General features: G+C 56.2%; 1 protein-coding gene across 2 annotated transcripts in view; it reads right to left on the bottom strand.

Annotated features, from left to right (window-relative positions):
- PPP4C (protein phosphatase 4 catalytic subunit) overlaps window positions 1-17,560 on the bottom strand; it is a 52,459-nt gene continuing 34,899 nt past the window's right edge. Inside the window, exons 8-9 of one of the 2 annotated variants that reach the window (XM_090130431.1) lie at window positions 7,450-7,639; window positions 1-1,390 (exon numbers count right to left, since the gene is read on the bottom strand). In XM_090130431.1, the coding sequence (XP_089986557.1) occupies window positions 1,261-1,390; window positions 7,450-7,639 (320 nt within the window). In that variant the 3' untranslated portion in view covers window positions 1-1,260. The other variant, XM_090130430.1, reaches the window with a different exon arrangement.

Raw genomic sequence — 17,560 nt, 5'->3', positions numbered from 1 at the left:
GGAATGGGCGGAACCCGAAAGTAACAAAAAAAAAACGAGAAAATACAGAGAAGGAAAAAACCCCAAAATCGCCCTTTTTCCCCCCAAAACCACGCAATGGGGGGGGGGGGGGGGGGGGGAGGGCAGAGCGGCGGTGTCTGCAAAGGTCAAAGGTCACGGGGTGACCCCAAAAAGGTCGTGGGGTCCCTAAAAGGTCGTGGGGTGTCCTTAGAGGTCATGTTAAGGACATGTTAGTGACACGTTAAGGACGCGGCAGGGAAACATGAAGAACACGCTAAGGACACGTCAAGGACATGTTAGTGACACGTCAAGGGCATGTTAGTGACACGTCAAGGACATGTTAGTGACACGTCAAGGACATGTTAAGGACACGTCAAGGACATGTTAAGGACACGTCAAGGACATGTTAAGGACACGTCAGGGACATGCCAAGGACATGTTGGGAACACGTCAAGGACACGGTAGTGACATGCTAGTGACATGTCATGGACACACCAAGGACATGTTACTGACATGACAAGGACACGTTAAGGACATATTAGTGACACGCCAAGGACATGTTAGTGACATGTCAGGGACACGCCAAGGACATGTTGGGAACACGTTGAGGACATGGTAGTGACATGCCAGTGACATGTCACCGACATACCAAGGACATGTTACTGACATGACAAGGACACGTTAAGGACATGTTAGTGACACGCCAAGGACATGTTAGTGACACGTCAGGGACACACCAAGGACATGTTGGGAACACGTCAAGGACACGGTAGTGACATGCTAGTGACATGTCAAGGACACACCAAGGACATGTTACTGACATGACAAGGACACGTTAAGGACATGTTAGTGACACGTCAAGGACACATTAGTGACACGTCAAGGACACGGTAAGGACACATCAAGGACACGTCAAAGACATGTTAGTGACATGTCAGGAACACGTCAAGGACACGCTAGCGGCACATTAAAGACACGTCAATGACACGCCAGTGACCCTTTGGGGACCCATTGGGACACTGTGGGAAGCCCGCGGCGACGCGTTAAGGAACACGTCAAGGTCATATCAGTGACATGTCAAGAACACGCCAAGGACACGCGAGCGCCACGTCAGCCACACGTCAGTGACACGCCAACGACACGCCAACGACCCACCGGGGGACCTCGGAAGGACCCCACGTCGTCACCCCGCCACCCCCGCCGGCTCCGGCGCGGCTCACACGCCAAGCACACGCCAAGCACACGCCAAGCACATGCGTGTCACAGGAAGTAATCGGCCACCGGCTTCTTGGAGGGGATCCCACGCGTCTCCTGCGGCGCCGCCTCGAAGATGATGAACTCCTTCTGCAGGTGCTCGTCCAGCTCCAAGATGGCCGCCACGTTCCCGCACCTGCCCCACACATTGCCACCCCATAACGACCCCATAGGGACCCCATAGGGACACAGACCCACAGGGACCCATAGAGACCCCATAGGGACCCATAGAGCTCCAAGATGGCCGCCACGTTCCCGCACCTGCCCCACACAACATTGCCACCCCATAACGACCCCATAGGGGGACACAGGGACCCCATAAGGACCCATAGAGACCCCATAAGGACCCATAAGGACCCATAGGGACCCCATAATGACCCCATAGGGACACAGACCCACAGGGACCCATAGAGACCCCATAGAGACCCCATAGAGAGTCATAACAACCCATAGGGACCCCATAGGGACCCATAGAGACCCCATAGGGACACGGACCCATAGAGACCCCATAGAGACCCCATAGGGACCCCATAACGACCCCATAGGGAACCCATAGGGATCCCATAGAGACCCATAGGGACCCATAGAGCTCCAAGATGGCCGCCACATTCCCAACCTGCCCCACACAGCATTGCCACCCCATAACGACCCCATAGGGACCCACAGGGACCCCAGTGGGACACAGACCTATAGGGACCCATAGAAACCCATAAGGACCCATAGGGACCCCATAGGGACACGGACCCATAGGGACCCATAGGGACCCCATAGGGACACAGACCCGTAGGGACCCATAGAGACCCCATAGGGACACACAGGGACCCCACAAGGACCCATAGAGACCCCATAGGGACACAGACCCATAGAGACCCCGTAACGACCCCATAGGGAACCCATAGGGACCCCATAGAGACCCCATAGGGACACAGACCCGTAGGGACCCATAGAGACCCCATAGGGACACATAGACACCCCATAAGGACCCATAGGGACCCCATAGGGACACAGACCCGTAGGAACCCATAGAGACCCCATAGGGACACAGACCCATAGGGACCCATAGAGACCCCATAAGGACCCATAAGGACCCCATAGGGACACAGACCCATAGAGAACCCGTAACGACCCCATAGGGAACCCATATGGACCCCATAGAGACCCCATAGGGACCCCATAACAACCCCATAGGGACACAGACCCGTAGGGACCCATAGAGACCCCATAAGGACCCCATAGGGACACACAGGGACCCCACAAGGACCCATAGGGACCCCATAGGGACACAGACCCATAGAGACCCCGTAACGACCCCATAGGGAACCCATAGGGACCCCAGAGAGACCCCAGAGAGACACAGACCCATAGGGACCCATAGAGACCCCATAGGGACACATAGACACCCCATAAGGACCCATAGGGACCCCATAGGGACACAGACCCATAGGGACCCACAGAGACCCCATAAGGACCCATAGAGACCCCATAGAGACCCCATAGGGACACAGACCCATAGGGATCCATAGAGACCCCATAAGGACGCCATAGGGACCCCATAGGGACACAGACCCATAGGGATCCATAGAGACCCCATAAGGACGCCATAGGGACCCCATAGGGACACAGACCCATAGGGACCCCATAGAGACCCATAGGGACCCATAGAGCTCCAAGATGGCCGCCACGTTCCCGCACCTGCCCCACACATTGCCACCCCATAACGACCCCATAGGGGGACACAGGGACCCCATAGGGACACAGACCCATAGAGACCCCATAGGGACCTATAGGGACCCCATAAGGATGCCACAGGGACCCATAGAGACCCCAGAGGGACACAGACCCATAGAGACCCATAGAAATCCCATAGAGACCCCAGAGAGAGTCATAACGACCCATAGGGACCCATAGGGACCCCATAGGGACCCATAGAGACCCCATAGGGACACGGACCCATAAAGACCCCATAAGGAAACCATAGGGACCCCATAGGGACAATGACCCATAGGGACCCAATAGAGATCCATAGAGACCCCATAGGGACCCATAGAGACCCATAGGGACCCCATAAGGATGCCATAAGGACCCATAGAGAACCCATAGGGACACAGACCCACAGGGATCCATAGAGACCCCATAAGGACGCCATAGGGACCCCATAGAGACAGAGACCCATAGGGACCCATAGGGACCCCATAAGGATGCCATAGGGACCCCATAGGGACACGGACCCATAGGGACCCATAGAGACCCCATAAGGACCCATGGAGACCCCATAGGGACACAGACCCATAGGGATCCATAGAGACCCCATAATGACCCCATAGGGAACCCATAGGGACCCATAGAGACCCCATAGGGACAAAGACCCACAGGGACCCCATAGGGATCCCATAGGGACCCCATAGGGACACAAAGAGCTCCAAGATGGCCGCCACGTTCCCACACCTGCCCCATACAGCATTGCCACCCCATAACGACCCCATAGGGACCCCATAGGGACACAGACCCGTAGGGACCCATAGAGGCCCCATAAGGACCCATAGAGACCCCATAGGGACGCCATAGGGACCCAGACCCATAGGGACCCCATAGAGAGTCATAACGACACATAGGGACCCATAGAGACCCCATAGGGACCCATAGGGACATTGACCCATAGGGATCCATAGAGACCCCATAAGGACGCCATAGAGACCCCACAGAGACCCATAGAGACCCCACAGGGACCCCATAGGGACACAGACACATAGGGACCCCATAAGGACCCATAGAGACCCCATAGGGACCCAGACCCATAGAGACCCATAGAAACCCCACAGCACCCCATAGAAACCCTATAGAGCCCTATAGCACCCCATAGAGCCTCATAGAGCCCCAAAGCACCCCATAGACACCCCATAGGATCCCATAGAGCCCCACAGAGCCCCATAGCACCCCATAGCATCCCACAGACACCCCATAGCACCCCATAGCACCCCATAGAGCCCCACAGAGCCCCATAGCACCCCATAGCACCCCACAGACACCCAATAGCACCCCATAGTGACCCCATAGAGCCCCATAGCACCCCATAGAGCCCCATAGCACCCCACAGAAACCCCACAGCACCCCATAGCACCCCATAGAGCCCCACAGTGACCCCATAGAGCCCCACAGCACCCCATAGTGACCCCATAGACACCCCATAGCACTTCATAGAGCCCCATAATGACCCCATAGAGCCCCATAACACCCCATAGAGCCCCATAGAGCCCCACAGAGCTCCATAGCACCCCACAGAGCCCCATAGTGACCCCATAGAGCCCCATAACACCCTATAGAGCTCAATAGTGACCCCATAGAGCCCCATAAGCACCCCATAGACACCCCATAGCACCCCATAGAGCCCCACAGTGACCCCATAAAGCCCCATAGAGCCACATAGTGACGCCATAGCGCCCCATAGTGACCCCATAGCACCCCATAGACACCCCATAACACCCCATAGAGCCCCATAGCACCCCATAGACACCCCATAGCACCCCATAGACACCCCACCTGTAGCAGTAGTTGGGCGCAGACCACACGGTCAGCACGGTCCATAGAGCCCCATAGAGCCCCATAGTGACCCCATAGCGCCCCATAGAGCCCCACAGCACCCCATAGCACCCCATAAAGCCCAACATTGACCCCATAAAGCCCCATAGAGCCCATAGTGACCCCATAGAGCTCCATAGCACCCCACAGAGCCCCATAGTGACCCCATAGAGCGCCATAACACCCCATAGAGCCCCATAGTGACCCCATAGAGCCCCATAACACCCTATAGAGCTCAATAGTGACCCCATAGAGCCCCATAAGCACCCCATAGACACCCCATAGCACGCCATAGAGCCCCACAGTGACCCCATAAAGCCCCATAGAGCCACATAGTGACGCCATAGCGCCCCATAGTGACCCCATAGAGCCCCATAGCACCCCATAGACACCCCACCTGTAGCAGTAGTTGGGCGCAGACCACACGGTCAGCACGGTCCATAGAGCCCCATAGAGCCCCATAGTGACCCCATAGAGCCCCATAGCACCCCATAGAGCCCCATAGCACCCCATAGACACCCCATAGCACCCCATAGACACCCCACCTGTAGCAGTAGTTGGGCGCAGACCACACGGTCAGCACGGTCCATAGAGCCCCATAGCACCCCATAGCGCCCCATAGAGCCCCATAGTGAGCCCATAGAGCCCCATAGCACCCCATAGAGCCCCACAGTGACACCATAAAGCCCCATAGAGCCCCATAGTGACCCCATAGAGCCCCATAAGCACCCCATAGTGACCCCATAGACACCCCATAGCACTTCATAGAGCCCCATAACACCCCATAGGGCCCCATAGTGACCCCATAGAGCCCCATAGAGCCCCACAGTGACCCCATAGAGCCCCATAGCACCCCATAGTGACCCCATAGACACCCCATAGCACTTCATAGAGCCCCATAACACCCCATAGAGCCCCATAACACCCCATAGGGCCCCATAGTGACCCCATAGAGCCCCATAGAGCCCCATAGTGACCCCATAGAGCCCCATAGCACCCCATAGTGACCCCATAGACACCCCATAGCACTTCATAGAGCCCCATAACACCCCATAGAGCCCCATAACACCCCACAGAGCCCCATAGTGACCCCATAGAGCCCCATAGCACCCCACAGAGCCCCATAGTGACCCCATAGAGCCCCATAACACCCCATAGAGCCCCATAGTGACCCCATAGAGCCCCATAGCACCCCACAGACACCCCATAGAGCCCCACAGACACCCCATAAGCACCCCATAGCACCCCATTGACACCCCATAGAGCCCCATAACACCCCATAAACACCCCATAGAGCCCCATAGCATCCCATAGAGCCCCACAGTAACTCCATAGAGCTCCATGGCACCCCATAAAGCCCCATAGAGCCCCATAGCACCCCATAGACACCCCATAGAGCCCCAAAGCACCCCACAGTGCCCCATGGCACCCCATAGAGCCCCATAGAGCCCATAGTGACCCCATAGAGCCCAAAAGTGACCCCATAGAGCCCCATAACACCCCATAGAGCTCCATAGTGACCCCATAGCACCCCATAGACACCCCATAGCACCCCATAGACACCCCATAGCACCCCATAGACACCCCACCTGTAGCAGTAGTTGGGCGCAGACCACACGGTCAGCACGGTCCATAGAGCCCCATAGAGCCCCATAGCACCCCATAGAGCCCCATAGCACCCCATAGCACCGCATAGAGCCCCATAGCACCCCATAGAGCCCCACAGTGAACCCATAAAGCCCCATAGAGCCCCATAGTGACCCCATAGACACCCCATAGCACTTCATAGAGCCCAATAGACACCCCATAGAGGCCCATAGTGACCCCATAGAGCCCCATAGTGACCCCATAGACACCCCATAGACACCCCATAGCACTTCATAGAGCCCAATAGACACCCCATAGAGCCCCATAGTGACCCCATAGACACCCCATAGCACCCCATAGACACCCCACCTGTAGCAGTAGTTGGGCGCAGACCACACGGTCAGCACGGTCCATAGAGCCCCATAGAGCCCCATAGTGACCCCATAGAGCCCCATAGCACCCCATAGAGCCCCATAGCACCCCATAGACACCCCATAGCACCCCATAGACACCCCACCTGTAGCAGTAGTTGGGCGCAGACCACACGGTCAGCACGGTCCATAGAGCCCCATAGAGCCCCATAGCACCCCATAGAGCCCCATAGCACCCCATAGCACCGCATAGAGCCCCATAGCACCCCATAGAGCCCCACAGTGAACCCATAAAGCCCCATAGAGCCCCATAGTGACCCCATAGACACCCCATAGCACTTCATAGAGCCCAATAGACACCCCATAGAGGCCCATAGTGACCCCATAGAGCCCCATAGTGACCCCATAGACACCCCATAGACACCCCATAGCACTTCATAGAGCCCAATAGACACCCCATAGAGCCCCATAGTGACCCCATAGACACCCCATAGCACCCCATAGACACCCCACCTGTAGCAGTAGTTGGGCGCAGACCACACGGTCAGCACGGTCCATAGAGCCCCATAGAGCCCCATAGTGACCCCATAGAGCCCCATAGCACCCCATAGAGCCCCATAGCACCCCATAGACACCCCATAGCACCCCATAGACACCCCACCTGTAGCAGTAGTTGGGCGCAGACCACACGGTCAGCACGGTCTCGCTGAAGTGCCACTTGTAGCCCTCCATGACCAGCTGGTGAGCCCTGCAGATCATGTCGATGTCGTTGGAGGCGTTGAACTGGGCCACCACGTCGCTGCCGAACAGGTAGCCGGCCCCACGGGGGGACACCCCCCACCCCGTCGTGTCTGTGGGGGGAGGAGCACACAGGGACCCATAAACATACATGGAGGGACCCATAGGGACCCATTCAGACCCATAGGAACCCACTGAGAGCCATAGGGACACATTCAGACCCATAGGGACCCATTCAGACCCATAGGGACCCCATAAGGACCCATAGGGACACAGTGGCACTGCCGGCCCCACGGGGGGACACCCCCCACCCCGTCGTGTCTGTGGGGGGAGGAGCACACAGGGACCCATAAACATACATGGAGGGACCCATAGGGACCCATTCAGACCCATAGGAACCCACTGAGAGCCATAGGGACACATTCAGACCCATAGGGACCCATTCAGACCCATAGGGACCCCATAAGGACCCATAGGGACACAGTGGCACTGCCGGCCCCACGGGGGGACACCCCCCACCCCGTCGTGTCTGTGGGGGGAGGAGCACACAGGGACCCATAAACATACATGGAGGGACCCATAGGGACCCATTCAGACCCATAGGAACCCACTGAGAGCCATAGGGACACATTCAGACCCATAGGGACCCATTCAGACCCATAGGGACCCCATAAGGACCCATAGGGACACAGTGGCACTGCCGGCCCCACGGGGGGACACCCCCCACCCCGTCGTGTCTGTGGGGGGAGGAGCACACAGGGACCCATAAACATACACGGAGAAACCCATAGGGACCCATTCAGACCCATAGGGACCCACTCAGACCCATTGAGACCCACTCAGACCCATTGAGACCCATAGGGACCCCATAGAAACACATAGGGACCCCATAGAAACCCATAGGGACCCACTGAGACACATAGGGACCCATAGAAATACATAGGGACCCATTCAGACCCATATGGACCCATTCAGACGCATAGGGACCCACTGAGACCCATAGGAACCCATTGAGACCCATAGGGACCCACTGAGACCCATAGGGACCCACTGAGACCCATAGGGACCCATTCAGACCCATAGGAACCCACTGAGACCCACTGAGACCCATAGGGACCCATTCAGACCCATAGGGACCCACTGAGACCCATTGAGACCCATTGAGACCCATTGAGACCCACAGGGACCCATTGTGACCATAGGGACCCCATAGAAACACATAGGGACCCATAGAAACCCATAGGGACCCATTCAGACACATAGGGACCCATTCAGACCCATAGGGACCCCATAAGGACCCATAGGGACACAGTGGCACTGCCGGCCCCACGGGGGGACACCCCCCACCCCGTCGTGTCTGTGGGGGGAGGAGCACACAGGGACCCATAAACATACATGGAGGGACCCATAGGGACCCATTCAGACCCATAGGAACCCACTGAGAGCCATAGGGACACATTCAGACCCATAGGGACCCATTCAGACCCATAGGGACCCCATAAGGACCCATAGGGACACAGTGGCACTGCCGGCCCCACGGGGGGACACCCCCCACCCCGTCGTGTCTGTGGGGGGAGGAGCACACAGGGACCCATAAACATACACGGAGAAACCCATAGGGACCCATTCAGACCCATAGGGACCCACTCAGACCCATTGAGACCCACTCAGACCCATTGAGACCCATAGGGACCCCATAGAAACACATAGGGACCCCATAGAAACCCATAGGGACCCACTGAGACACATAGGGACCCATAGAAATACATAGGGACCCATTCAGACCCATATGGACCCATTCAGACGCATAGGGACCCACTGAGACCCATAGGAACCCATTGAGACCCATAGGGACCCACTGAGACCCATAGGGACCCACTGAGACCCATAGGGACCCATTCAGACCCATAGGAACCCACTGAGACCCACTGAGACCCATAGGGACCCATTCAGACCCATAGGGACCCACTGAGACCCATTGAGACCCATTGAGACCCATTGAGACCCACAGGGACCCATTGTGACCATAGGGACCCCATAGAAACACATAGGGACCCATAGAAACCCATAGGGACCCATTCAGACACATAGGGACCCATTCAGACCCATAGGGACCCCATAAGGACCCATAGGGACACAGTGGCACTGCCGGCCCCACGGGGGGACACCCCCCACCCCGTCGTGTCTGTGGGGGGAGGAGCACACAGGGACCCATAAACATACATGGAGAAACCCATAGGGACCCCATAGAAACACATAGGGACTCATAGAAACCCATAGGGACCCACTGAGACTCATAGGGACCCATTCAGACCCATAGGGACCCAATGAGACCCATTGAGACCCACTCAGACCCATTGAGACCCATAGGGACCCCATAGAAACACATAGGGACCCCATAGAAAACCATAGGGACCCACTGAGACTCATAGGGACCCAATGAGACCCATAGGGACCCATTCAGACCCATAGGGACCCAATGAGACCCATTGAGACCCATAGGGACTCATTCAGACTCATAGGGACCCCATAGAAACACATAGGGACCCATAGAAACCCATTCATACCCATAGGAACCCACTGAGACCCATAGGGACCCATTCAGACCCATAGGGACCCATTCAGACCCATAGGGACCCATTCAGACGCATAGGGACCCATTCAGACGCATAGGGACCCATTCAGACGCATAGGGACCCATTCAGACGCATAGGGACCCATTCAGACGCATAGGGACCCACAGAGACCCATAGGGACCCATTCAGACCCATACGGACCCAATGAGACCCATTGAGACCCATAGGGACCCATTCGGACCCATTGTGACCATAGGGACACCATGGAAACACATAGGGACCCATAGAAACCCATTCATACCCATTGGGACCCACTGAGACCCATAGGGACCCATTGAGACCCATAGGGACCCATACAAACACATAGGGACCCATAGAAACACATAGGGAGCCATACAAACGCATAAGAAGCCATTGAGACCCATAGGGACCCCATAAGGACCCATAGGACACAGTGGCACTGCCGGCCCCACGGGGGGACACCCCCCACCCCGTCGTGTCTGTGGGGGGAGGAGCACACAGGGACCCATAAACATACATGGAGAAACCCATAGGGACCCCATAGAAACACATAGGGACTCATAGAAACCCATAGGGACCCACTGAGACTCATAGGGACCCATTCAGACCCATAGGGACCCAATGAGACCCATAGAGACCCATAGGGACCCATTGTGACCATAGGGACCCCATAGAAACACATAGGGACCCATAGAAACCCATTCAGACCCATAGGGACCCACTGAGACCCATAGGGACCCATTCAGACACATTGAGACCCACACAGACCAATTGAGACCCATTGAGACCCATACGGACCCCATAGAAACACATAGGGACTCATAGAAACCCATAGGGACCCATTGAGACCCATAGGGACCCATGCAGACCCATTCAGACACAAAAGGACCCATTCAGACTCATAGGGACCCATAAGGACCCATAGGGACCCCATAAGGACCCATTGTGACCATAGGGACCCCATAAGGACCCATAGGGACACAGTGGCACTGCCGGCCCCACGGGGGGACACCCCCCACCCCGTCGTGTCTGTGGGGGGAGGAGCACACAGGGACCCATAAACATACACGGAGAAACCCATAGGGACCCATAGGGACCCCATAGAAACACATAGGGACCCCATAGAAACCCATAGGGACCCACTGAGACTCATAGGGACCCATTCAGACCCATAGGGACCCATTCAGACACATAGGGACCCATAGAAATACATAGGGACCCATTCAGACCCATACGGACCCATTCAGACGCATAGGGACCCACTGAGACCCATAGGAACCCATTGAGACCCATAGGGACCCACTGAGACCCATAGGGACCCATTGAGACCCATAGGGACCCATTCAGACCCATAGGGACCCATTCAGACCCATAGGGACCCACTGAGACCCATTGAGACCCATTGAGACCCACAGGGACCCATTGAGACCCATAGGGACCCATTCAGACCCATTGAGACCCATAGGGACCCATAGGGACCCCATAAGGACCCATAGGGACAAAGTGGCACTGCCGGCCCCACGGGGGGACACCCCCCACCCCGTCGTGTCTGTGGGGACAAAGGGGCAGGGGGGGCACAGGGACCCGTAAACATACACGGAGGGACCCATAGGGACCCATTCAGACCCATAGGGACCCATGCAGACCCATAGGGACCCACTCAGACCCATTGAGACCCATAGGGACCCCATAGAAACACATAGGGACTCATAGAAACCCATAGGGACCCACTGAGACCCATAGGGACCCATTCAGACCCATAGGGACCCATTCAGACCCATAGGGACCCATTCAGACGCATAGGGACCCATTCAGACGCATAGGGACCCATAGGGACTCATTCAGACCCATAGGGACCCCATAGAAACACATAGGGACCCATAGAAACCCATTCATACCCATAGGAACCCACTGAGACCCATAGGGACCCATTCAGACCCATAGGGACCCATTCAGACGCATAGGGACCCATTCAGACGCATAGGGACCCATTCAGACGCATAGGGACCCACTGAGACCCATAGGGACCCATACAAACACATAGGGACCCATAGAAACACATAGGGAGCCATACAAACGCATAAGAAGCCATTGAGACCCATAGGGACCCCATAAGGACCCATAGGGACACAGTGGCACTGCCAGCCCCACGGGGGGACACCCCCCACCCCGTCGTGTCTGTGGGGGGAGGAGCACACAGGGACCCATAAACATACATGGAGAAACCCATAGGGACCCCATAGAAACACATAGGGACTCATAGAAACCCATAGGGACCCACTGAGACTCATAGGGACCCATTCAGACCCATAGGGACCCATTCAGACCCATAGGAACCCATTGAGACCCATAGGGACCCACTGAGACCCATAGGGACCCATTGAGACCCATAGGGACTCATTCAGACCCATAGGGACTCATTCAGACCCATAGGGACCCACTGAGAGCCATAGGGACCCACTGAGAGCCATAGGGACCCACTGAGACCCATTGAGACCCATAGGGACCCCATAAGGACCCATAGGGACACAGTGGCACTGCCGGCCCCACGGGGGGACACCCCCCACCCCGTCGTGTCTGTGGGGGGAGGAGCACACAGGGACCCATAAACATACATGGAGGGACCCATAGGGACCCATTCAGACCCATAGGAACCCACTGAGAGCCATAGGGACCCATTCAGACCCATAGGGACCCATTCAGACCCATAGGGACCCCATAAGGACCCATAGGGACACAGTGGCACTGCCGGCCCCACGGGGGGACACCCCCCACCCCGTCGTGTCTGTGGGGGGAGGAGCACACAGGGACCCATAAACATACATGGAGAAACCCATAGGGACCCCATAGAAACGCATAGGGACCCATAGAAACGCATAGGGCGCCATTCAGACCCATAGGGAACCATTCAGACCCATAGGAACCCACTGAGACCCACTGAGACCCATAGGGACCCATTCAGACCCATAGGGACCCACTGAGACCCATTGAGACACATTGAGACCCATTGTGACCATAGGGACCCCATAGAAACACATAGGGACCCATAGAAACACATAGGGACCCATAGAAACACATAGGGACCCATTCAGACGCATAGGGACCCACTGAGACCCATAGGGACCCCATAGAAACACACAGGGACCCATAGAAACCCATAGGGACCCATTCAGACCCATTGAGACCCATAGGGACCCCATAAGGACCCATAGGACACAGTGGCACTGCCGGCCCCACGGGGGGACACCCCCCACCCCGTCGTGTCTGTGGGGGGAGGAGCACACAGGGACCCATAAACATACATGGAGAAACCCATAGGGACCCCATAGAAACACATAGGGACCCATAGAAACCCATTCATACCCATAGGAACCCATTGAGACCCATAGGGACCCACTGAGACCCATAGCGACCCATTCAGACCCATTGAGACCCATAGGGACCCCATAGAAACACATAGGGACCCATAGAAACGCATAGGGACCCATAGAAACGCATAGGGACCCATAGAAACGCATAGAGACCCATAGAAACGCATAGGGACCCATAGAAACGCATAGGGACCCATAGAAACCCATTCATACCCATAGGAACCCACTGAGACCCACAGGGACCCATACAAACACATAGGGACCCATAGAAACGCATAGGGAGCCACTGAGACTCATAGGGACCCATTCAGATCCATAGGGACCCATTGAGACCCATAGGGACCCATTCAGACACATAGGGACCCATTCAGACCCATAGGGACCCACTGAGACCCATAGGGACCCCATAAGGACCCATAGGGACACAGTGGCACTGCCGGCCCCACGGGGGGACACCCCCCACCCCGTCGTGTCTGTGGGGACAAAGGGGCAGGGGGGGCACAGGGACCCGTAAACATACACGGAGGGACCCATAGGGACCCATTCAGACCCATAGGGACCCACTCAGACCCATTGAGACCCATAGGGACTCATTCAGACTCATAGGGACCCCATAGAAACACATAGGGACCCATAGAAACCCATTCATACCCATAGGAACCCATTGAGACCCATAGGGACCCACTGAGACCCATAGGGACCCATTCAGACCCATAGGGACCCACTGAGACCCATAGGGACCCCATAAGGACCCATAGGGACACAGTGGCACTGCCGGCCCCACGGGGGGACACCCCCCACCCCGTCGTGTCTGTGGGGGGAGGAGCACACAGGGACCCATAAACATACATGGAGAAACCCATAGGGACCCCATAGAAACACATAGGGACTCATAGAAACCCATAGGGACCCACTGAGACTCATAGGGACCCATTCAGACCCATAGGGACCCAATGAGACCCATTGAGACCCACTCAGACCCATTGAGACCCATAGGGACCCCATAGAAACACATAGGGACCCCATAGAAAACCATAGGGACCCACTGAGACTCATAGGGACCCAATGAGACCCATAGGGACCCATTCAGACCCATAGGGACCCATTCAGACCCACTGAGACCCATAGGGACTCATTCAGACTCATAGGGACCCCATAGAAACACATAGGGACCCATAGAAACCCATTCATACCCATAGGAACCCACTGAGACCCATAGGGACCCATTCAGACCCATAGGGACCCATTCAGACCCATAGGGACCCATTCAGACGCATAGGGACCCATTCAGACGCATAGGGACCCATTCAGACGCATAGGGACCCATTCAGACCCATAGGGACCCATTCAGACGCATAGGGACCCATTCAGACGCATAGGGACCCACAGAGACCCATAGGGACCCATTCAGACCCATACGGACCCAATGAGACCCATTGAGACCCATAGGGACCCATTCGGACCCATTGTGACCATAGGGACACCATGGAAACACATAGGGACCCATAGAAACCCATTCATACCCATTGGGACCCACTGAGACCCATAGGGACCCATTGAGACCCATAGGGACCCATACAAACACATAGGGACCCATAGAAACACATAGGGAGCCATACAAACGCATAAGAAGCCATTGAGACCCATAGGGACCCCATAAGGACCCATAGGACACAGTGGCACTGCCGGCCCCACGGGGGGACACCCCCCACCCCGTCGTGTCTGTGGGGGGAGGAGCACACAGGGACCCATAAACATACATGGAGAAACCCATAGGGACCCCATAGAAACACATAGGGACTCATAGAAACCCATAGGGACCCACTGAGACTCATAGGGACCCATTCAGACCCATAGGGACCCAATGAGACCCATAGAGACCCATAGGGACCCATTGTGACCATAGGGACCCCATAGAAACACATAGGGACCCATAGAAACCCATTCAGACCCATAGGGACCCACTGAGACCCATAGGGACCCATTCAGACACATTGAGACCCACACAGACCAATTGAGACCCATTGAGACCCATACGGACCCCATAGAAACACATAGGGACTCATAGAAACCCATAGGGACCCATTGAGACCCATAGGGACCCATGCAGACCCATTCAGACACAAAAGGACCCATTCAGACTCATAGGGACCCATAAGGACCCATAGGGACCCCATAAGGACCCATTGTGACCATAGGGACCCCATAAGGACCCATAGGGACACAGTGGCACTGCCGGCCCCACGGGGGGACACCCCCCACCCCGTCGTGTCTGTGGGGGGAGGAGCACACAGGGACCCATAAACATACACGGAGAAACCCATAGGGACCCATAGGGACCCCATAGAAACACATAGGGACCCCATAGAAACCCATAGGGACCCACTGAGACCCATAGGGACCCATTCAGACCCATAGGGACCCATTCAGACACATAGGGACCCATAGAAATACATAGGGACCCATTCAGACCCATACGGACCCATTCAGACGCATAGGGACCCACTGAGACCCATAGGAACCCATTGAGACCCATAGGGACCCATTCAGACCCATAGGAACCCACTGAGACCCACTGAGACCCATAGGGACCCATTCAGACCCATAGGGACCCACTGAGACCCATTGAGACCCATTGAGACCCACAGAGACCGATTGAGACCCATAGGGACCCATTCAGACCCATTGAGACCCATAGGGACCCATAGGGACCCCATAAGGACCCATAGGGACAAAGTGGCACTGCCGGCCCCACGGGGGGACACCCCCCACCCCGTCGTGTCTGTGGGGACAAAGGGGCAGGGGGGGCACAGGGACCCGTAAACATACACGGAGGGACCCATAGGGACCCATTCAGACCCATAGGGACCCATGCAGACCCATAGGGACCCACTCAGACCCATTGAGACCCATAGGGACCCCATAGAAACACATAGGGACTCATAGAAACCCATAGGGACCCACTGAGACCCATAGGGACCCATTCAGACCCATAGGGACCCATTCAGACGCATAGGGACCCATTCAGACGCATAGGGACCCATTCAGACGCATAGGGACCCATAGGGACCCCATAGAAACACATAGGGACCCATAGAAACCCATTCATACCCATAGGAACCCACTGAGACCCATAGGGACCCATTCAGACCCATAGGGACCCATTCAGACGCATAGGGACCCATTCAGACGCATAGGGACCCACAGAGACCCATAGGGACCCATACAAACACATAGGGACCCATAGAAACACATAGGGAGCCATACAAACGCATAAGAAGCCATTGAGACCCATAGGGACCCCATAAGGACCCATAGGGACACAGTGGCACTGCCGGCCCCACGGGGGGACACCCCCCACCCCGTCGTGTCTGTGGGGGGAGGAGCACACAGGGACCCATAAACATACATGGAGAAACCCATAGGGACCCCATAGAAACACATAGGGACTCATAGAAACCCATAGGGACCCACTGAGACTCATAGGGACCCATTCAGACCCATAGGGACCCATTCAGACCCATAGGAACCCACTGAGACCCATAGGGACCCACTGAGACCCATAGGGACCCATTGAGACCCATAGGGACCCATTGAGACCCATAGGGACTCATTCAGACCCATAGGGACTCATTCAGACCCATAGGGACCCACTGAGAGCCATAGGGACCCACTGAGAGCCATAGGAACCCAATGAGACCCATTGAGACCCATAGGGACCCCATAAGGACCCATAGGGACACAGTGGCACTGCCGGCCCCACGGGGGGACACCCCCCACCCCGTCGTGTCTGTGGGGGGAGGAGCACACAGGGACCCATAAACATACATGGAGAAACCCATAGGGACCCCATAGAAACACATAGGGACCCATAGAAACCCATTCATACCCATAGGAACCCATTGAGACCCATAGGGACCCACTGAGACCCATAGGGACCCATTCAGACCCATTGAGACCCATAGGGACCCCATAGAAACACATAGGGACCCATAGAAACGCATAGGGACCCATAGAAACGCATAGGGACCCATAGAAACCCATAGGGACCCATAGAAACCCATAG

This window comes from Phasianus colchicus, chromosome 40 (genome assembly GCF_987193195.1).
Source record: "Phasianus colchicus chromosome 40, bPhaCol1.hap1.1, whole genome shotgun sequence".
Lineage (NCBI taxonomy): Eukaryota > Metazoa > Chordata > Aves > Galliformes > Phasianidae > Phasianus > Phasianus colchicus.
This window is presented reverse-complemented; position numbering and strand designations above follow the sequence as displayed.